General features: G+C 42.5%; 1 protein-coding gene across 4 annotated transcripts in view; it reads right to left on the reverse strand.

The window, feature by feature from the left end:
* Positions 1–2495: 2495 nt before the first annotated feature.
* LOC110510003 (synaptic vesicle glycoprotein 2B) overlaps positions 2496–23889 on the reverse strand; it is a 40998-nt gene continuing 19604 nt past the window's right edge. For 2 of the 4 annotated variants that reach the window (XM_021591382.2, XM_021591303.2), the window contains exons 2-13: positions 20504–21252; positions 12719–12899; positions 11911–12062; positions 10933–11066; positions 10531–10620; positions 10298–10411; positions 10102–10190; positions 7249–7413; positions 6850–6983; positions 6326–6526; positions 5082–5241; positions 2496–4649 (exon numbers count right to left, since the gene is read on the reverse strand). In XM_021591382.2, coding sequence (XP_021447057.1) covers positions 4466–4649; positions 5082–5241; positions 6326–6526; positions 6850–6983; positions 7249–7413; positions 10102–10190; positions 10298–10411; positions 10531–10620; positions 10933–11066; positions 11911–12062; positions 12719–12899; positions 20504–20966 — 2067 coding nt within the window. In that variant the 5' untranslated portion in view covers positions 20967–21252 and the 3' untranslated portion in view covers positions 2496–4465. The remainder of the gene's footprint in view (positions 4650–5081; positions 5242–6325; positions 6527–6849; positions 6984–7248; positions 7414–10101; positions 10191–10297; positions 10412–10530; positions 10621–10932; positions 11067–11910; positions 12063–12718; positions 12900–20503; positions 21253–23889) is intronic. The other 2 variants (XM_036971630.1, XM_021591461.2) reach the window with 1 other exon arrangement.

Below are 23889 nucleotides of genomic sequence, written 5' to 3' on the forward strand. Positions count from 1 at the left end.
ATCTGGGCCTTTGTCATTATAGGGTTCTGTATGTAGATGGGTGAAAAAAATCGATATTTAATCCATTTTGAATTCAAGCGGTGTGAATAATTTCTGAAGGCACTACACATATCGCCTACAGCATGGCAGTTTAAGACCACAATATGAAGAGCCACCAGATCGTAGTGTGTACACTGGTGGTCAGTTTAGAGCAGGGGTAACTCTCTCACAGCCAAGGTGTCACTTGGCACCTGTAATAAGCTCAGCTAAAGACACAGCCACTGTTCTCTGGACTGTGTGAACCAGTAATGGAAAGTCACACCCCACGTGTAACTGGGACTAAAGAGATGGTCAAACACAATTAAGGCCTTTCATAGTTTGCTGTGATTGAGAAACATGCTACAGTATGCTGACACTATGAGATAGTATAACCGACTTATTGAATAGTATGCATACGTTATATTTTATTAATGTTATCTTTATTTAATATGTGGATATTTTCACTTTGAAGGACCAGTCTTGAATCCCCTACTAACCCATATATTAAAAAAATTAACAATATGAGGAATTTCAAAATAGATTGTGATTTTATATGATCAGTTAAAGAACCAATGAGTTGCCCACCTCATGCACTGGGACTGGGGAGGTTTGTGGGGGGTTTCCTTCTTTAAAGTGTGCAAGTGTGCAAAGCTGTCATCAAGGCGAAGGGTTGCTACTTTAAAGAATCAAAAATATGACATTTTTTTTATTGTTTAACACTTCTTTGGTTACTACATGATTCCATATGTGTTATTTCATAGATTTGATGTCTTCACTTATTATTCTACAATTTCGAAAATAGAAAAAATAAAGAAAAACCCTTAAATGAGCCAGTGTGTCCAAACTTTTGACAGGTACTGCAGTTGGCTATATCAGTCCGCTAATACAGGACTATTAAAGGCCCACTACTTTCACTACTTTCACTACTTTCACTACTTTCACTACTTTTATGAATGATTATTATAATTTGTTTAATTCTCTCTCTCTCTCTCTCTCTCTCTCTATATATATATATATATATATATATATATAGAATATATATATTTTTAAATTCACAAAAGTAGTGAAAGTAGTGAAAGTAGTGGGCCTTTAATAGTCCTGTATTAGCGGACTGATGTAGCCAACTGCAGTACCTGTCAAAAGTTTGGACACACTGGCTCATTTAAGGGTTTTTCTTTATTTTTTCTATTTTCGAAATTGTAGAATAATAAGTGAAGACATCTGCAGCGCGGGCCCAAACTATTTCCCACAGCTATGTGGGAGAGGCCAGTGGCCTGTGGGGTAGAGGCAGTGGCCATTAGCACCTCATAGTGAAAGCTGGAGCCCGAGCTAGCACCTGTCCTGTCCCCTCCCCATGCCCCCAAAACCTTCAGCCAGCTTGACATGGCCTGAGCCTTCCCAGGGGTGCGCAATCAGCACTCACTAGTTCTCCAGAGTTGTCTAAAGCCGTGAGTCTAGTTTTCGCCATTAAAGCCCTGTTTGGGGTTTTAGAGAAGAGCTGTGATGGATGTTCTCTAGATTCATATTTGTAGCAGTTGACCTCTATCATGTCAGTCAATCAAATGCATTTTATGAAGCCGTTTTTACATCAGCAGGAGTCACAAAGTGCTATACAGATACCCAGCCTAAAACCCCAAAGAGCAAGCAATGCAAATATAGAAGCAAGTGGCTAGTAAAAACTCCCTAGAAAGGCAGGAACCTAGGAATAAACCTAGAGAGGAACCAAGATAGCACGTCCAGTGCAGCAGGTTCCATAGCCACGTGCTGAACAGGATCACAAGATTTAAAAAAAATGTCTTAACCTTTATTTAACTAGGCAAGTCAGTTAAGAACAATTTCTTATTTACAATGACAGCCTAGGAACATTGGGTAAACTGCCTTGTTCAGGGGCAGAACAACAGATTTTTACCTTGTCAGCTCAGGGACTCGATCCACCAACCTTTCGATTACTGGCCCAACGCGCTAACCACTAGGTTACCTGCCGCTATATAGATGTCCGATATAATTGTTAACAATTCTTCATACAATATGCAAACGAAGAAATACAATTTATTCATTCTGTCCCACTTTACCTATAAATATCCACAGCTCCCATTTTTACTCTGCTTTTGGACCTGTGGTCCATGAGGAACTGCCTGGTGAAGTAAGTTGTTTCACACCTCTGGTAGAGTAAACAGCACCACCCACAACCCCCCCCCCCCCCCCCCCCCCTCCAATGCTCTGTGCTGAGAAGTACCCCCCCACTCAAAATAGGTGAAATGATGGGACCCCTGAGTGGGTTCTATGTCTGACTCAAAACATCTCAACCAAGCGTAAGAGAGCATGTTTCTAATTCAGAATGAATGACTGGTGTGCAGTTCCTCATGTTCCTATTTTACAACTTTCATATCACTGTAGAAACCTGAATCAACCAGGTCTGTCTACCACTCTGTGGCCTATTACAGACTTAATGCCAAGAAGAACAAACCAACCATCGCTCACAGTACACTGATAGATTTATTTTATTTGTTTCATCTTTTCACAGTCACAAAACCCCAAAACAAAAAATATATGCAAAATATTTTTTTCCACGACAGACAATATTTTGAGATAAAAATATAAAAACAAAGAACAAAGTATGGCTTTCTGTTTCACAAAGATGCAGACACAAACATGAATGCACCCAAGAAGTGTATCCATAAGCCAATCCCTTTATAACAGTGATGCTGCTGCTCAAAAAGATGCTTGAGAAAGAAAAAATGTTTTATTGAATCCTCGCATTCAATTAAGGCTGATTTCTTCCTGCAACTCAATTGATAACAGGTATTACACAATGTATAGGAAATAATTATGTATACCTCCATATAATGGTACAGATGTTCTATAGACTAAAGGAAACCAAACCTACACTTTGAAAAAGGATGATGCAACATCACCTTTATTCTTGTTTTGTAGCTTTCTCTATTTTGAAATATGTTATTGTGTGAATATAGTGTAGATACAATAAGGATAGTCAAATGCAAAATAGTGTTTCAACAGCAAAGCTTCAGTTTGTGCAACTGTTAGATTGTTAGTATGACAGAAATAATTGGCAAAAGTCTTGTTTTGTATTGGAAAGAAATGCAATTGGCTCCACAATACTTGACAAGAAACAGCTAAGAAATGCTTAAACTAACTAAAGTGATTGTTAATTCAAGCCGGTACAGGCTACAATCCAGTCAGCTATTTACAGTGACACACACAGACAGCAATCATCATTCAGACGACTTACTTTTTGAACAACACATGAAAGACACAGAAACATTACTAACACACACATGCAACTCAGTCAACAGTTAGCAGAAACAGCACTGTGTGCTTCAGTGAATCTCCTATCACCAATAAGAGCATTTCCCCCACATATTTTAAAACTCATTTTTTCCCCCATATTCCTATGTGGTACCACTTCCACAGAAAAACTAAAGATGTTGTTGCATAGACAACACAAATAAACCACAGCCCAAGTGAGAAACTGAGAACATTTACATCAAGCACACAAACACACTCTAGGACCAAACAGTTTGCTGAATGAAGTTGCAAGTTAGTTTCAATTGGAAAATTGGAATGCAATTTTTTTGGTTTGATTGCAGGTGCATATTCAGCAGGATTACATTTTCAGAGCATGACAGCAAATAAGATTAGAATGGAACGGCCAAATACGTTATCTCCTAAATTTGATGGAGAATACTGCAGTAAATAGCAGTTGTATGCTGTTCCCTAAATGGCAACCTACTGAATATACCCCTTGTTAATGGACTATAACCTCAAACACTCAACTAAAGGTAATGATTCAAAAATACAGTATAGATGTGGTGAAGGATATTTGCTGTCCTCCCACTACATACTGTGGGTTGATTGAAACACAAGACGAGAATACATGGAGGGAATGCTACACTACAGTCAATATAGTTTACATTTTGGAGAGAAGGTAGAGTGTTTGAGTTGATAAGTATTCATTAAGGCAGGGCCAAGATTAAAACAAGTACCTGAATTCAAAATGGCATTGGAGAAAGATTCCCTTGACCAGAAATCTGTTTCTGGTTACCAGTCTCCATCAAGAGGTTTACATATTTTCCCATTCTTATCTTGTGTCGACAATATCGTACATTAATGGGGCAAACTATGGTTTTTAGACCAATAGATAAGGAATTAGAGAAATATTCCCATTTAATCCCAATAATAATTTTGATTTTTGGAGTTGATTTTAAAGCATTTCACTCCAAACACATCGTAGCTAATGAGACAGAACAGACAATGAAGAACACTGTTAGTTAGCATGTAATTAAAGGATCTCTATGTTGGTGGAACAAACTCTTGTCAGCTCCAGGTGGTTACAACCAATCTTGCATAATGCCTGTGTGTCTTCCAGAGGAACTCCGCCTGTAAAGGTGGCTCCTTGCTCCTGTGACCTTTAGCCAGTATGACCTCCTCACTGGAGTATCTTCTCCCGGGTCTCAGGTAGCTTGAGGGCCACCAGACCTCCACACACCAGAGCAGTACAGGAGAGGAGGATGGGGACAACTTTGGTGACCCCCACAAAGGAGGCAAAAATGGAGGTGCCCAGGATGGCCGCCAGCTTACAGAGAGCATTCAACACCCCAAACGCTGTGGCTCTGTGAGAGGAGGTTAGGGACATCGGTTAAATACACCACAGGGGACACAGTGGTGCAGCTGTCTAAGGCACTGCATCTCAGTGCAAGAGGCGTCACTACAGTCCCTGGTTCGAATCCAGTCTGTATCACATCTGGCTATGATTGGGAGTCCCATAGGGCGGCGCACAATTGGCGCAGCCGGGGTAGGCCATCATTGTAAATAAGAATTTGTTCTTAACTGACTTGCCTAGTAAAATAAAGATTGAAATTAAATGTACCATTTTCCATCCATTTTATTCAGTAACTGATGATAATGGGTTGACATACTTTTAACAGTATGAAGCAAATCATACAATATCATATCAACAATCTATTTCCAATAGGCACAATATAATAAATTAGATGGGCCTAGCTAATACATTCATGTCTGATTTCCAGATTGCTGTACTGTACCTTTTGGAGGCTGGGTAAAGTTCCACTGTGATGACCTCAATGCCATTCCATGCTGCCACGCTGACCCCACAGAACAGACATTGCCAGGCTATGATGGCCGCCTGACTGAAGCTCAGGAACAGGAAGAAGGTGCAGCCAGCTGAGATCAGCATGGAGAGGCCTGCAAAGGGAGAAGCAGATTGGGATCATAGTAGGAAACAGTGAGCTCAGTGGCACTGGCACATCATGTGCAGAGGGAGATGGAGCCGTGAGGTGTGCGGTAAGAATCAATCACACTTCGATGTTCCTTGATCATATATCAAGGCTCACACCCTTATAAAACTCAATGTTCATACTTTTCTCATCTGCCAATTGAAGAGCAGAATGTCAGAATAATAGCTGAGCTGCTGCTATACACTCAATCTACACCTGTCACGTCTGCACAACGCATCACCGGGGGCAAACTACCTGCCCTCCAGGACACATACACCACCCGATGTCACAGGAAGGCCATAAAGATCATCAAGGACATCAACCACCCGAGCCACTGCCTGTTCACCCCGCTATCATCCAGAAGGCGAGGTCAGTACAGGTGCATCAAAGCTGGGACCGAGAGACTGAAAAACAGCTTCTATCTCAAGGCTATCAGACTGTTAAACAGCCACCACTAACATTGAGTGGCTGCTGCCAACACACTGACACTGACTCAACTCCAGCCACTTTAATAATGGGAATTGATGGGAAATGATGTAAATATATCACTAGCCACTTTAACCAATGCTACCTTATATAATGTTATTCACCCTACATTATTCATCTCATAGGCATACGTATATACTGTACTCTATATCATCGACTGTATCCTTATGTAATACATGTATCACTAGCCACTTTAACTATGCCACTTTGTTTACATACTCATCTCATATGTATATACTGTACTCAATACAATCTACTGTATCTGCCTATGCTGCTCTGTACCATCACTCATTCATATATCCTTATGTACATATTCTTTATCCCCTCACACTGTGTACAAGACAGTAGTTTTGGAATTGTTAGTTAGATTACTTGTTGGTTATTACTGCATTGTCGGAACTAGAAGCACAAGCATTTCGCTACACTCGCATTAACATCTGCTAACCATGTGTATGTGACAAATAAAATTTGATTTGATTTTCCTACCTGTCCATTATAAGAACCAATACAGTTAAAATCATAGAAACCTATTACCATTGTACTTTGTCCAATACAGACCAACTCACCTATGATTTTAACCCTGCCTATCTTCTCCATGAACAGAGCTGATATGATGTTGCCGGGTAGAACAGCCAGGGACCCCAGGAAGCTGACCAGGTAGATGAGCACATCGTTCTCCTCGTCGATGTCCAAGTGACAACCCTTCTTATTATGGAGGAATGTGGTGTTCTCCAGCCTACAGTCTATGAACCTTTCCTCATACAGATCTGGAGGAAACGTGACAATGCCAACGATATAACATAAATAGTGTACTTGGAGAAACATTAACGGCTTTGCAATTCTCAGTCCACTGGTCAATATGTACTGTCTGTTTTCAGTGAAATATAGCAACGGTAATTGATGATTTTGAAATGCATTACATACTGCATTGTCATTATACATCATTCATTCATATTGAGCAGGACTTGATTTTTGCAAAAGTTCAATCTCTGTTGAACCTTTTTTCATTTTGGAAACATTCCAAAGGGTTAAACTTGTTGACAATGTGGTGCATTGGTTGGCCTACTGTAACACCTCCAGCGGCTCCCACCTGTGTTATAGAAGACAGTGGATCTGATGGTACAGTTCTCAAATATTGTTTCAGTGGACTCGATGTCCTCAAAGTAACAATCTTCAAACAGTGAATCCTCAAACTTAACAGACTTCATCTGTATGTTGATGAACCTAAAGGGATGGAACACAAAAGCATGATTCCTGAATTTTTGATAACTTGGCACATTACATGCTAGAAAGACAGACAGCACAGTCCTTCCTCAATATTGTCTGTATCATTGTGAAATAAGTAATAAGTGCCGTACTTACATAGAATGATATGTTACATTGTGATATTATCAAGAGACATGACAATGATAAATTGTTGTAATACAGTATTACTTGCTGTGGTGTAGTACTTAGAAGGGCCAGAAGGTGGAGCATGGATATTACATACTTGTCATTGATGTATTCTCCCTCTCTGTGGATCTGATTCTCCAGGGAGAAGTTGAAGTGGAAGCGTTCTACTCTCTCTCTGTGGAACACCTTGACTTTGGACTCATACTCCTCTTGCTGAAGGTATTTGATCATGTCAGGGAACCACACACCCAGTCCATAGTAACTGGAATACGATGGTATCAGCGTTATTGGACCACAGTAGACAACATTAAAATACAGTATTTTGGCATCCTAAATGGCACCCTATTCCCTATATAGTACACTGCTTTTGACCAGGGCCCATGGGAGGAATTTGGTGCCATTTGGGACACAGACTGTATCGACAGGTATTTACAATCAGCTGCTCACAGTATACAATCTTTCCTGTTTAGCATCACATATATTGTACATATACAGTGCCTTCGGAAAATATTCAGACCCTTGAATATTTTCACGTTTTGTTACGTTACAGCCTTATTCAAAATGGACTTTAAAAAAATTACATTGTCAGCAATCTACACACAATACCCCATAATGACAAAGCGAAAACAGGTTTTAGAAATTAACACATTTATTTTAAAAAACAAAAACAGAAATTCCTTATTACATAAGTATGCAAACTCTTTGCTCAGAGCAAAAAGGTCGAAGGAATTGTCCATAGAGCTCCGAGAGATTATTGTATCAAGTCACATATCTGGGGAAGGCTACCAAAACATTTCAGCAGCATTGAAGCTCCCCAAGAACACAGTGGCCTCCATCATTCTTAAACAGAAGAAGTTTGGAACCCTCAAGACTCTTCCTAGAGCTGGCCGCCCGGCCAAACTGAGCAATTGGGGGAGAAGGGCCTTGGTCAGGGAGGTAACCAAAAACCCGATGGTCACTCTGACAGAGCTCTAGAGTTCCTCTGTGGAGATGGGAGAACCTTCCAGGAGGACAAGCATCTCTGCAGCACTCCACCAATCAGGCCTTTATGATAGAGTGGCGAGATGGAAGCCAGTCCTCAGTAAAAAGGCACATGACAGCCCGCTTGGAGTTTGCCAAAAGGCACCTAAAGACTCTCAGACAATGAGAAACAAGATTCTCTGGTCTGATGAAACCAAGATTGAACTCTTTGGTCTGAATGGCAACCGTCACGTCTGGAGAAAACCTGGCACCATCCCTATGGTGAAGCATGGTTGTGGCAGCATCATGCTGTGGGGATGTTTTTCGACGGCAGGGACTGGGAGACTTGTCAGGATCGAGGCAAAGAGGAACGGAGCAAAGGGCAGAGAGATCCTTGATGAAAACCTGCTCAGGACCTCAGACTGGGGCGAAGGTTCACCTTCCAACAGGACAACGACCCTAAGCACACAGCCAAGACAACGTAGGAGTGGCTTCCGGACAAGTCTCTGAATGTCCTTGAGTGGCCCAGCCAGAGCCCGGACATGAACCCAATCAAACAGCTCAAGAGAGAACTGAAAATATACCGGACATGAACCCGATCGAACAGCTCTAGAGAGACCTGAAAATAGCTGTGCAGCAACGCTTCCCATCCAACCTGACAGAGCTTGAGGATCTGCAGAGAAGAATGGAAGAAACTCCCCAAATACAGGTGTGCCGGAGGGGATGGCTGCCGTGTTACAGGCTCCTAACCAACTGTGCTATTTTGTTTTGTTTTTTCATATTGTTTAACTCATTTTGTACGTAATGTTGCTGTTACTGTCTCTTATGACTGAAAGAGCTTCTGGATTTTTTCTTTAATGAGTGCGACTCGAAGGATATACTGCTGTGTCAAGACAAGGCCCAAATCCAAGTCATAAGTGTGAAGAAAGACAGAAAAAAAGGGGGAGGAGGACGGGGTGCCTTGTAAGAATTAGACGAGAAGTAGGTTAAGAAGGTCCCCAAGAACATGCAATCATTTAAAACAAACTGGACGATGTACGATTAAGACTATCCTACCAACGGGACAGTAAAAACTGTAATATCTTGTGTTTCCCTGAGACATGGCTAAATGACGACACGGATAATATAGAGCTGGCTGGCTTCTCTGTGCATCAGCAGGACAGAGCAGCTACATCTGGTAAGACGAGGGGCGTGTCTCTTTGTCAATAACTGCTGGTGAGCGATGTCTAATATTAAAGAAGTCTCGAGGTATTGCGTACGGCTCACTAAATCACTGGGGCCAAGCTTCCTGACATCCAGGACCTATATACTAGGCGGTGTCAGTGGAAGGACCAAAAAATCAGCAAAGACTCTAGTCACCTAAGACATAGAGTGTTCTCTCTACTACCGCACGCCAAGTCTAGGATCAAAAGGCTCCTTAACAGCTTTACCCCCAAACCATAAGACGGCTGAACAATTAATCAAATGGCCACCCGGACTATTTACATTGAAAGCTGCTACTCACTGTTTATTACCTATGCATAGTCACTTTACAAATTACCTCGACTAACCTGTACCGCCGCACATTGACTTGGTACCAGTACCCCCTGTATATAGCCTCATTATTGTTATGTCATTTTCTTGTGTTACTTTTTGATTTGATTCAATATTTTTACTTTAGTTTATTTAGTAAATATTTTCTTATCTACATTTCTTGAACTGCATTGTCAGTTAAGGGCTTGTAAGTAAGCATTTCACGGTAAGGTCTACACTTGTTGTATTTGGCGCTTCCAAAGGTGCTTCAACAAATTACTGAGTAAACGGTCTGAATACTTACGTAAATGTGATATTTCAGTTTTTTATTTTTAATAAATTAGCAACATTTTCAGAAAAACTGTTTTAGCTTTGTCATTATGGGGTATTGTGTGTAGATTGATGAGGAATAAAAACAATGTAATACATTTTTGAATAAGGCTGTAACGTAACAAAATGTGGAAGGCACTGTATTTACCTGAAGGCCATGGTGAACCAGATGATTGCCATGAACAGTGTACTCAGTCTCAGCTCAGGTCCCAAGAGAGAAGCAACGTTCTTCAGCACCTGCAATGAAAACACAGCATAGTGACACATCACATACTAATAGCCTGTTGGTGTTAATGTTGGTCTCATTAGTAATGTGTTTGATTTCAGAACATTTTTGGTCCTACCAGTTTGCACAGAGTGAGGGTCCGGACGGCCCACCGCTGCATAGCCGTCCCTGTGGCACTCTGGATCTCAATGAACTCATCCTCCTGGGTCTTAGGAGCCTTGATGTGTGTCACCTGAGGGGAATGAAATTATGTTCACTTTGTTTCATTATATTCTGTGAAGCTGAAAATGCCAAAGCAGCCCTTCAAGCAAGTGTTATTTAGTGGTCATCTGTGATGTTGTCTCTACACACCTGGAAGACCTTCTCAGGCTGGCCCTTTGCCCTCCAGTTGGTGTCATGGACATTCTTCAGGATCATCCAGGCCTCGTCATGTTTGGCATTCTGACAAAGACAGCCACATACTGTATTTCATGTCTGTGCGTTGTTCATGTTTCGTATTATGTTGCGTTTATTTATTAAAAACACTCACTCCCTGAACTTGCTTCCTGACTCTCAGCGCACATCGTTACACTGTAAGTCAAAACCTCCCTATAGTCCACACATTTCAGTTGTGTGTGTTTTTAAACCAAATACATCTGCAAACTCGGTTTGGGGTTTTGTATGAAAATATTGCATGATCAACACCATATGTTAAAGGTCCTGAGTATTACGTTCCTGTACTGTTCATCTTAATCTTAAGAAAATAGATCTTACCTCCAGGAGGAACCTGGGGCTCTCAGGCATGAACATGAGCCCCACCAGGGAGGTGATGGCAGGCAGGGCACAGACCAGCACAAACACCCTCCAGCTGTGGAACTGGAACTCTGTCCCCATGCTGAAGCCCCAGCCTGGAACACAACACACAACCTCAGTCATTATCTCGGTCTCGAGCCCCAGCCTGGAACACAACACACAACCTCAGTCATTATCTCAGTCTAGAGCCCCAGCCTGGAACACAACACACAACATACAACCTCAGTCATTATCTCGGTCTAGATCCCCAGCCTGGAACACAACACACAACCTCAGTCATTATCTCGTTCTAGATCCCCAGCCTGGAACACAACACACAACATACAACCTCAGTCATTATCTCGGTCTAGAGCCCCAGCCTGGAACACAACACACAACCACAGTCATTATCTCGGTCTAGAGCCCCAGCCTGGAACACAACACACAACATACAACCTCAGTCATTATCTCGGTCTAGAGCCCCAGCCTGGAACACAGCACAATACAATACAGCCACCACACAATCATCATCCATTACCTGTGTCTAGACTCTAGAACCTGGAACACAAGCCAAATCACTCCCTGGGTCTATAGGTGTGTTTACAGACTAATATTAGGATTACAAATCTATCAGCCAGTTAATTAACCCAACACATATGCTTAGTCCAGTGGAGACTGCTGAGCTCATAATAACGGCTAGAACGTAGCGACTGGAATGGCATACCATTCCACTTATTCCACTCCAGCCGTTACCACAAGCACATTCTCCCCAATTAAGGTGTCGCCAACCTCCTGTGGCTTAGTCGTGTTACATTACCATAACATCCAATGCAGGGACTGCTGTAGCTGAACTTGGGTGAACTTGCTTATGTCAGCAAGGAGGATGATATTAATCCCAGGTCATGGCCGCTATAGTAAGGGTTGTCTGTTGAGTGTTTAGTATGCAGTATTGTACTGTACCATAGTGAGGGATGATGCCCCAGGCTGTGAAGGAGGCATAGATGCCTCCCACCATCCAGAACATACACAGCCAGCTCAGGTGTTCCCCCCTCTTATCCATCTGAAGGAACTCTGAGAAGTAGGAGTAGACGATGGGGACAGAACCTCCAATACTGAAGGGAGATACAGAGGATTAGTATAGGAACTCATTGACAGATTATGATTGTAGATAACACAAGAGATTTGCTTTTTTATTTCACCATTATGAATCCAGGAAGTCCCTAGATGAATCATCTATTTTTCTAGGAAGAACAGACTTCAGTATTTTTGTAATCAGGTAAGTTTCCGAAAGGTCAGTAGTTGAAGGTCAGTAGTTTGAGCTTCCACTAATATCCAACCATACATAGATACACAATAGTCTAATACACCATGCTCCTCCAGCTGAGGTCTTCTGTATACACAATGTTTTTGCATACGCTTTGACCTGATTCTGGAGTCAGTAAGCAAAGCTTGCTTACATCCCTGTGGAACAATGCTATTCTGAGATAGCACAATGCTGCATTGTTGTAGGTGGAGGAGGAGAGTAGCTCTGAATGTGCTGAACATGGGAGGAAGTGTAATCTAGCACGAGTCCTACAGTAACTACTGCCTCTTCCATGTAGCTTCTTCAGAGGCTGTGACTTTGTAACCGTTACGTTGTTCAAAGTATATTTTATCAGGTCGAAAGGATCATGTTCACTTGTCCTATAGCATCCCAGTCACAACCCTAATTCCTTCAAGTAGAAACTCATCTCGTTTCCCCGCTCTCAATAGATGGGGTCTTTCTTACCCGATGCCGGAGATGAGCCTAAAGAAGAGAAAGAAGCCATATCCCTGGGCGAAGGAGGAGAGGAAGGCGAAGACACAGTTGATGGTGAGTGCCCAGATCAGACACTTCCGGCGGCCCAGTTTGTCTGCCATGCCTCCCCAGATGAACGCCCCAACCATCATGCCCAGGAACACTATCAAACCTGCAGGAGAGAGAGAAAGGCAAGACACAGTCAGTAGCCAGTACAGGTACAGTTCACTAGCAGACATGTATCTAGTGATTTGAACTCAGTGAATAAAGTGGAAGGTAGATTCCACTCAGCACACTTGAGGTGACCATACATTCTGGTGATGCGGTGTGCTTTTATGGATCACAGAACAGTATTTTAGGGACACCTTTGATGACATACAGTATACAGAGTTGTTTTTGAATGCTCAACAACTGCCACAGCATCGGCAGCAATGCTGAAACTGGATATCTGGACATTGGTGCCACTTTGATGTTGTCCACCAGGAGACAGGCTTGTACATCCCTCCTGACAGACAGACAGTGGAGGGCAATGTCCTAGGGCAGTATTGAGAAATCTCTCTGTGTAATACAATACATTTTAACTGAAAACACCCCAAAAACAAACAAAATAAATTGTTGGAATAGTTGTGCATTTGTAAATATATTTTTGTACTCTGCATTCTGACTCATTCTCAAGGCTAGGTCAGAGGGGTAAAATTGCGTTTCTAAGGTAACGACAGACAAAATTTATTTTTGGTCAAATTGAATAGCCTTGAATGGTATTTTGTGAAGCCTTAACAGGTATCATATTTCTATGTCATACCACTTTAAGGACTTTAACCTGTATCAAAAGAAACATAACAGTATTTAATGTGTGCATTTGTCCATCTCTCAAAGCTTGACTTTAACACCTATTTTTTGCATATAATGAATGCTTGCATAAAAAAAAAAGTTTTGTTTAAGTACGCTAAACGCTGACATTTGATATAATCATGAAGGTGTATGTGTAAGGGTTTTCCTGTGGTGAAGGAGAGGCGGACCAAAATGCAGCATGGTGGTTATTCATGTTTTTAATAAAGACAACTATACATGAACAGACTAAACAAAACAAGAAAAATGAAAACCCAAACAGTCCTATCTGGTGCAAACACAGAGACATGAACAGTCACCCACAAAACCCAACACAAAACAGGCTACCTAAATATGGTTCCCAATCAGAGACAATGACTAACACCTGCCTCTGATTGAGAACCATATCAGGCCAAACATAGAAATAGGCAAACCAGACACACAACATAGAATGCCCACCCAGCTCACGTCCTGACCAACACTAAAACAAGGAAAACACACACGAACGATGGTCAGAACGTGACAGTATGTGTTTCTGCCTCAAAGTACAGTATTTTCTAACCTTGGGTAATAAAGCCTATTAATTAAGCCCCAGATAAGTACAGTTGAAGTCGGAAGTTTACATACACCTTAGCCAAATACATTTAAACTCAGTTTTTCACAATTCCTGACATTTAATCCTGTGAAATGTCAGAATAATAGTAGAGAGAATAATTTCAGCTTTTATTTCTTTCATCACATTCCCAGTGGGTCAGAGGTTTACATACACTAAATTAGTATTTGGTAGCATTGCCTTTAATTTGTTTAACTTGGGTCAAACGTTGTGGGTAGCCTTCCACAAGGCCGATCTTTGTCCCCATGTACAGTTGCAAACCGCAGTCTGGCTTTTTTATGGCAGTTTTGGAGCAGTGGCTTCTTCCTTGCTGAGCGGCCTCTCAGGTTATGTTGATATGGGACTTGTTTTGCTGTAGATATAGATACTTTTGTACCTGTTTCCTCCAGCATCTTCACAAGGTCCTTTGCTGTTGTTCTGGGATTGATTTGCACTTTTCACACCAAAGTACGTTCATCTCTAGGAGACCTTCCCGAGCGGTATGACGGCTGCATGGTCCCATGGTGTTTATACTTGCGTGCTATTGTTTGTACAGATGAACATGGTACGTTCAGGCATTTGGAAATTGCTCCCAAGGATGAACCAGACTTGTGGAGGTCTACCATTTTTTTTCTGAAGTCTTGACTGATTTCTTTTGATTTTCCCATGATGTCAAGCAAAGAGGCACTGCGTTTGAAGGTAGGCCTTGAAATACACCCACAGGTACACCTCCAATTGACTGAAATTATGTAAATTAGCCTATCAGAAGCTTTCTGGAATTTTCCTAGCTGTTTAAAGGCACAGTCAACTTAGTGTATGTAAACTTCTGACCCACTTTAATTGTGATACAGTGAATTATAAATTAAATAATCTGTCTGAAAAGTATTGTTGGAAAAATTACTTGTGTCATGCACAAAGTAGATGTCCTAACCGACTTGCCAAAATTAGAAACGAGAAATTTGTGGAGTTGTTGAAAACGAGTTAATGACTCCAACCTAAGTGTATGTAAATTTCCAACCGTAGATATAATTCATGTGCCCATTCAAGTACTGTACATCAGCGGCCTGCTTGACTATTGCAGATGAGAGCACTTTTCTATGCACTTTATTTGTACATCTAAACCATTACTCAGTTTACCTGTAGCCTTTCAACCTAACCCTATCACTGGGGAAGAATCTCCCAAAAAGAACACATTTTACCACCAGCAGCCTGTGCCAAGTGCCAGCGCCTAGCATGGTGGCATGATGTCACTGCAGATGGCAATGCCATGGGGGGTGTGGGTGATGACTGGTATGAGAGCGAAGACTCGGGCCTGCTGTCAACGGATAAACATATGGAGATGAGGATCAATCCCCCAACCTCCTCTCCCTGTAGAACAGTGACAGTGCTGCCACTCTGCCTTCTGATTGGACAGTTTACATCCATTGAGTCAGAATGTTTGCAGTGATCACAGTGAAAGTGTGAATTAGAGGCATCTCATATTTTAGTAGACCAATTGAGGCTGATTGATTATGGTTAGGAATTTAAAATCTAAACCATTGAAGTAAACTGTAGTGTATTCTGTACATTTGGAATGAAAAATGTTGAGGGGCATTGGATAAACTGTAGATTAAATTACCGTAAAGAGCAACATTTAGGGCAAGATGAGATAGTGAATAACTAATAGGATACCTGACTGAATTTGTAATCATGCCACACTTAAACAGAAAAGCTGCTAACTTGTTCTTTTTAAATCTAGATGTTACACAAGATAATTATACAGAACAAAAATATAAACGTAACATGCAACAGTTTCAAAGATTTCACTGAGTTACAGTTCATATAAGGAAATCAGTCAATTGAAATAAATAAATGGGCCCTATTCAATGGATTTCACATGACTGGGAATACAGATATGCATCTGTTGGTCACAGATACCTTAATAAAAGGTAGGGGCGTGGATCAGAAAACCAGTCAGTATCTGGTGTTGCCACCATTTGCCTCATGCAGCGCGACTCAACTCTTTCGCATTTCGAGTTGATCAGGCTGTTGATTGTGGCCTATGGAATGTTGTCTCAATCCTCTTCAATGGCTGTGCAATGTTGCTGGAACACCTGTCGTGCATGGTGAGTATGCAGGCCATGGAAGAACTAGGATATTTTCAGCTCCCAGGAATTGTGTACAGATCCTTGCGACATGGGAGCATGCATTATCATGCTGAAACATGAGGTGATGGCGGCGGATGAATGTCACGACAAAGGGCCTCAGGATCTCATCATCTGCATTCAAACTTCCATCGATAAAGTGCAACTGTGTTCATTGTCCGAAGCTCATGCCTGCCCATATCATAACCCCACTGCCACAATGGGGCACTCTATACACAACGTTGACATCAGCAAACCGCTTACCTACACAACTCCATACACATGGTATGCGGTTGTGAGGCCGGATGTGAGGCCCGCCCTCCTTTTGGCAAATCCGACCATGACTCCATCTCGTTGCTCCCCTCCTATAGGCAGAAACTAAAACAGGAAGCTTCGGTGCTTAGGTCTATCCAACGCTGGTCTGACCAATCGGATTCCACGCTTCAAGATTGCTTCAATCACATGGACTGGGATATGTTCCGGGTAGCCTCAGACAATAACATTGACGTATACGCTGACTCGGTGAGCGAGTTTATAAGGAAGTGTATAGGAGATGTTGTACCCACTGTGACTATTAAAACCTTCTCTAACCGGAAACCATGGATTGATGGCAGCATTTGCACAAAAATTAAAGCACGTACCACGGCATTTAATCATGGCAAGGCGACTGGAAACATGGCTGAATACAAACAGTGTAGTTATTCCCGCCGTAATGCAATCTAACAAGCAAAGCGTCAGTGTAGAGACAAAGTGGAGTCGAAATTAAACGGTTCAAACAGGTTCTACAGACAATCACGGATTACAAAAAGAAAACCAGCCCCGTTGCGGACATCGACGTCTTGCTTCCAGACATTTTAAACAACTTCTTTGCGTGCTTTGAGGACAATAAGGTGCCACCGACGCGGCCCCCAAACAAAGATTGAGGGCTCTCCTTCTCCGTTGCCGATGTGAGTAAAACATTTAAATGTGTTAATCCTCGCAAGGCTGCCAGCCCAGACGGCATCCCTAGCTGTGTTCTCAGAGCATGCGCAGACCAGCTGGCTGGTGTGTTTACGGACACATTCAATCAATCCCTATCCCAGTCTGCTGTCCCCACATGCTTCAAGATGGCCACCATTGTTCCTGTTCCCAAGAAAGCTAAGGTAACTGAGCTAAATGACTACCGCCCCGTAGCACTCACTTCTGTCACCATGAAGTTCTTTGAGAGACTAGTCAAGGATTATATCACCTCCACCCTACCTGTCAAACTAGAACCACTCCAATTTGCTTACCGCCCTAATAGGTCCACAGACGATGCAATCACCATCACACTGCACACTGCCCTATCCCATCTAGACAAGAGGAATAACTATGTAAGACTGCTGTTTATTGACTACAGCCCAGCATTCAACACCATAGTACCCTCCAAACTCATCATCAAGCTTGAGACCCTGGGTCTCGACACCACCCTGTGCAACTGGGTCCTGGACTTCCTGACGGGCCGCCACCCAGGTGGTGAAGGTACGAAACAACATCTCCACTCCGCTGATCCTCAGGTGGAAAGTTTTAAGTTCCTTGGTGTACATATCACCGACAAACTGAAATGGACAGTGCGCAACAACACCTCTTCAACTTCAGGAGGCTGAAAAAATATGGCTTGTCACTGAAAACCCTCACTAAACTTTTACATGTGCACAATTTATCACCGTCTGGTACGGCAGCTGCACCACCCACAACTGCAGGGCTCTTGAGAGGGTGGTGCGGTCTGCACAACGCTTCACCGGGGGCAAACTGCCTGCCCTCCAGGACACCTACAACACCCGATGTCACAGGATGGCAAAAATGATCATCAAGGACAAATAACCACCCGAGCCACTGCCTGTTCACCCTGCTTCCATCCAGAAGGGGAGGTCAGTCCAGGTGCATCAAAACTGGGACAGAGAGATTGAAAAACAGCTTCTATTTCAAGGCCATCAGATTGTTAAACAGCCACCACTAGCTCAGAGAGGCAGCTGCCTACCTACAGCCTTGATATCACTGGCCACTTTAATAATGCCGCTTTAAGAATGTTTACATATCTTGCATTTCTCATCTGTATATACTGTATACTGTATCCTACACTATCTATTCATTAATATCTATTGCATCTTAGCCACTCTGTCACTGCTCATCTATATATTTTATACCAATATATTCTTATCCCATTCCTTTACTAGATTGTGTGTATTAGGTTTTGTTGTGGAATTGTTAGATAATACCTGTTAGATACTGCTGCACTGGCGGATCTAGAAGCATAAGCATTTCGCTACACTCTCAATAACATCTGTTAACCATATGTATGTGACCAATCAAATTTGATTTGATTTGGACATACTGCCAAATTCTCTCAAATGCCATTGGAGGAGGCTTGTGGTAGAGAAATTTGCATTACATTTTCTGGCAACAGCTCTGGTGGACATTCCTGCAGTCAGCATGCCAATTGCACACTCCCTCAAAACTTGAGACATCTGTAGCATTGTGTTGATCATTACACATTATATGATTAAACAGCATGATCATTACACAGGTGCACCTTGTACTGGGGACAATTAAATACTACTCTAAAATGTGCAGTTTTGTCAAACAACTGTATGACAAAACTGCACATTTTAAAGTGGTATTTTATTGTTCCCAGCACAAGGTGCACCTGTGTAATGATCATGCTGTTTAATCATCTTATTGATATGCCACACCTGACAGTTGGATGGGTTATCTTGGCAAAGGAGAAATGCTTAATAACATGGATTTAAACAAATTTGTGCACAAAATTTGATATAAATTAGCTTTTTGTGCATATGGTACATTTCTGGGATCTTTTTTTTTCAGCTCATGAAACATGGGACCAACACTTTACATGTTGCTTTAATATTGTTGTTCAGTGTATGATCCAGCTTATCCTGTATCCTCTGAGTTCCTAAAAGTTGACTCCACCCTATTTATTCAATTCAATTTCATTCAATAATATATATTTTTTAATTATCCCAGAAGGGCAATTACTTTGTCTATGTGAGTCAGTCTGAGATCTGAGGGCTACAGAATATACAGTGCTGTGAATAAAAGTTGCTCGTGATTGTGATTGACAGAGTGTAGTTAGCCAAAGGGAAGTAAAGCAGCAGGCAAACAGTATGTATCCTAGACACAAGGTCAGTAGAGTGGCTATTGATCTCATCTCCTCAGCCACCTGCTGACTCAGTACTATCAACCAGTACAGCCGGATGGGCTGCTGGGCCGCTGAGGCTGGGAAGGCTGTGGAGAGGGAGAAAAAACTGCCCTCTCATTCCAGATACTTGTCTCCTTGGACAGCTTCCACCCACAGGTTTCAAAGGTTTCAAAGTGGTGTCTGACTCTGAATTTCAAATCCACCACTGCACTAGAACAATGTGTCCAACTCTTCAAAGAAGTCCTATTCTCAACCCCATTTTCTCAAGTCTAGTTTGATATATCTCTGTCAGTTCTTATAGATATGTAAACTTTCATCTAGCCTTTGAGTAGAAAACTTTCAACATTTGGATGCCCCTTTTTGTGTTGCAATATTCTACGGCAGTCTCTGAGAGCAACTTTTGCATATAGCTAGCTGCTTATGTTAGGGTGGAACGGAGAGAGAACCACATTTCCCTCAGACATGGGCCTACAAAATACTGCATAGTCTCAATCAGTGTGATTGGTGGCATGCCGCAGATCGCTCCGGTTGCCAAACTCGTGTTATTTGCCGTGGAGAAACAGATAATCAATTTTTCCCCTGCTTCACTAAGCAGGAATATATTGAAGTAAAGTAGAGCATAAAAAGCATCCAGATTCATCTTGAAATCAACTGTGCCATTAGCTTATTTGAGAACTTTTTTAATTTACGGAGAACTTAAGTACCTGCTGACTAGTATTGACTGCAATGCTGCTATTGGCTGGAACCATCCCCAAGACAATCCACAACTTAGCTTTGATTTTTACACAGTTTGCACTGATATCCACAGAATGTCGTGCAGGGACTGACTTGTGTCCTCTGATGAATTCTTTCATTTGGTATCAGAACTTTAAGTAAGACATTTTGAAGATATAACATTATTATTTTCCCAATACAATTCAGACTCTTAATTCAGCATCTTAATTCAGCCTCTTATTCCTTTTTCCCAGAATGAATTGACCAAGACGTTATACAAGACAAGTGTTAATATGGGTTGTATGTCTTCCAACAAGTGTTGGCATTTAGCCATGACTCACCTAGCATGCCTTTCTCTCCATTGGATAAGCACATGTCCTTCTCTGCGCTGGGCAGCACGAACCCCACCACAAAGCACTCCACCCCGTCAGCCATGAGGGCTAGGCCCAGCACTATAAACAGGCTCCACTGGAACCGTCCATGCCCACAGTCCTCCATGATGTCCTCATACTGCTCAGCCAGCTCCTCCAGCTCCGTGGCCCCTGCCTGAGCCTGCCTGGCCTTGGCCCTCGCTGCCCTCTGGGCCGCCTTCACCTCGTCAGGGTGGGGGATCCCCTGGTACTCCCCCTCGTACATCTGGTCCTCGTCATCATGGCCCTCCGTGGCATCGCTGGCTGCATCCTCCTCCTGAGGGTAGGACTCGCCCTGGTAACCGTAGCCCTCCTGGTCTCCTCCCTCTCCGTAGGTGCCGTAGGGGTCACCTCCTCCTTGGTGGTACACATTGTTCTGGTAAGGATCAGCCATGCTATCGCTGAGACGTTACAGCCAAGTCAGCACTGTTGCAGTAAGATCCTTCAGGTGATTCTGACTAGATTGGCATAATTCTGGGCACCTTGGTCCGGTGTTCTGCTCCTTATGTGTTCTGGTATTCCAGGTGCTATGCTGTCGCTGTTTCTTGTTCCTGTTCTGCTAATCTGAGGAGGGTGTTGTTCAAGTAATCTTTTGAACAATACCTGGACTGGAACAATAATGATTGTTTTCGAATAACTACCTTTGACTGTTCAGTTCTTCACAAGGCCTCATGCTGAACCTGAAAGAGGAAGTTTATTCAGTTATGCCATCCATATTTCTTATGATTGACAACAAAATCAATACTCTGTTGATTTACTCAGAAAACATGGGAATGTTTCTTCATTTTGAATAGATTTGACTGGGAGCTGACACTAGAACTCAGACATACTGTATATTATTGGGATCTACTGCACATGGCATTGACTGTATCTATCTATTGGGTCTCAGCGACAGCCCTGATATCTGCCTGCTCTTCTCTCTTAAAACAGAAGAAATAAAACAGTTATCCTGCACTTTCGTTTTCAATCTAATTTGTTACCACACAAAAGGCTTATAATGAGACGATTTCTGTTGTTCTAAGGCACTCAACACTGAAACACCTTAAGTGTTTCAAATTGAATGAATATGCCTCAGGGGGTTAATTTTTTCACTGGAATGATAAAATATTTCCTTAACATGATCAATTTCAATATGTTCCTTAGAGAATTCCTATTGCTACTTATACATGTCTTTACCAACAATAAGTTACCCCAGGTCATAGACTAGATGTATAATGTAATAACCTCTCAGACCATTCAGCTAACACTTAAACACAACAATGACAACAATAATAAGGCACCCCATACCTGATGAGCCTTATAATTGTGTAATTATATATATCACTTTCACAATTTCTCTGTACAGTTAATAAATTAACAGGCTGGGTTGTGGGACAGTGGATGCGCACTGATAATTCTAATGGAACTGTTAACATGCATTACCCGGAGAATGCGAGGATTGTGGTGCTATTACTCCCTGCTATCAACCAATCAGCCTCCAGGATCCAAACAACCGTTTTATAATTGTAAATGATTCTAAAGTTTCATATGGTGCAGATTGGAATCTAGATTCTTGTTAAACCTCTGAACATTCATTCTGATATTGAGATCAGCGGAACCCTAACGAATCTCCCCCACTAATCCACCCCATAGCAGTGCTCTTTAAATCTCTATAGCCAGAGAGCAGTGAGGGAGGGAATCCACACTGTCACAGTCACAAGCAGGCCTTTTCTTCAGCCCTCTCAAACACCAAAGAGCCTGGTAATGCTACAAATGAGATTCGTCTCGCCCTGGGCGACGCTGGCTGGCTGTCACTAGTCTCAACTGGCTCTCTGGATAGGATGCCTCCACTCCAACTTCCCCCTCCTCTCTATCACTTGTTCCCACCATGTCACTACATTGAGATGACACTATGGCTGCTGTCAAGGAAGTGTTGCCACATGGGCATCAGAGTCTAATCATTCATCTGGTAGGAATGAGGCAAATGTGACTCACTGAGAATTATCTCTACTTTTTGAATCTTTTAGAAGTTTTGTGAATCTACCCCACTACATATTCTATATCAGCCAACCTTTGAGTATTTAATAGCCTATTTTGTAGTGGTAGTCAATGAGAATAGGATTAATTTGTTTCTCCATTGTAATCATGGCGTAATGAGGGACACCGGAAGGTACATGGGCATCTTCTTGGATTCATTAAACGGATAAGGAGTCCCAGGAGGCCAAGCCAGGAACTGCGTGTGTGTGTTTGTGCGTGTGTGATGATGATTCCCTGGATCTACACTACATGACCAAATGTATGTGGACACCTGCTCGTCAACTATCTCATTCCAAAACCATGGGAATTAATATGGATTTGGTCCCCCCTTTGCTGCTATAACAGCCTATACTCTTCTGGGAAGGCTTTCCACTAGATGTTGGAACATTGCTGCGGGGACTTGCTTCCATTCAGCCACAAGAGCATTAGTCGGGCACTGATGTTGGGCGATTAGGCCTGGCTCGCAGTCTGCGTTCCAATTCATTCCAAATGTGTTTGATGGGGTAGAGGTAAGGGCTCTGTGCAGGCCAGTCAAGTTCTTCCACAACGATCTCGACAAACCATTTCTGAATGGACCTCGCTTTGTGCATGGGGGCATTGTTATGCTGAAACAGGAAAGGGCCTTCCCCAAACTTTTGCCTCAAAGTTTGAAGCACAGAATCATCTAGAATGTTATTGTATGCTGTAGTGTTAATATTTCTATTCACTGGAACTAAGGGGACTAGCCTGAGCCATGACAAACAGCCCCAGACCATTATTCCTCTCCACCAAACTTTACAGATGGCACTATGCATTGGGTCAGGTAGTGTTCTCCTGTCACCCACCAAACCCAGATTCATCTGTCGGACTACCAGATGGTGAAGCATGATTCGTCACTCCAGAGAATGCGTTTCAACTGAGTCCAATGGCGCCGAGCTTTACACCACCCCAACAGACGCTTCGCATTGTGCATTATGATCTGAGGCTTGTGTGTATCTGCTCGGCCATGGAAACCCCTGTTATGAAGCTCCCGACGAACAGTTCTTATCCTGACGTTGCTTCCAGAGGCAGTTTGGAACTCGTTAGTGAGTGTTGCAACCGAGGACAGATGATTTTTAAGCGCTACAGCACTCGGCGGTCCCATTCTGTGAACTTGTGTGGCCTACCACTTCACGGCTGAGCTGTTTTTGCTCTTAGACGTTTCCACTTCACAATAACAGCTCTTCAGTAAGGCCATTCTACTGCCAAGGTTTGTCTATGGAGATTGCATAGCTGTGTGCTCGATTTTATACACCTGTCAGCAACGGGTGTGGCTGAAATAG

Source organism: Oncorhynchus mykiss, chromosome 1 (genome assembly GCF_013265735.2).
Source record: "Oncorhynchus mykiss isolate Arlee chromosome 1, USDA_OmykA_1.1, whole genome shotgun sequence".
Classification (NCBI taxonomy): domain Eukaryota; kingdom Metazoa; phylum Chordata; class Actinopteri; order Salmoniformes; family Salmonidae; genus Oncorhynchus; species Oncorhynchus mykiss.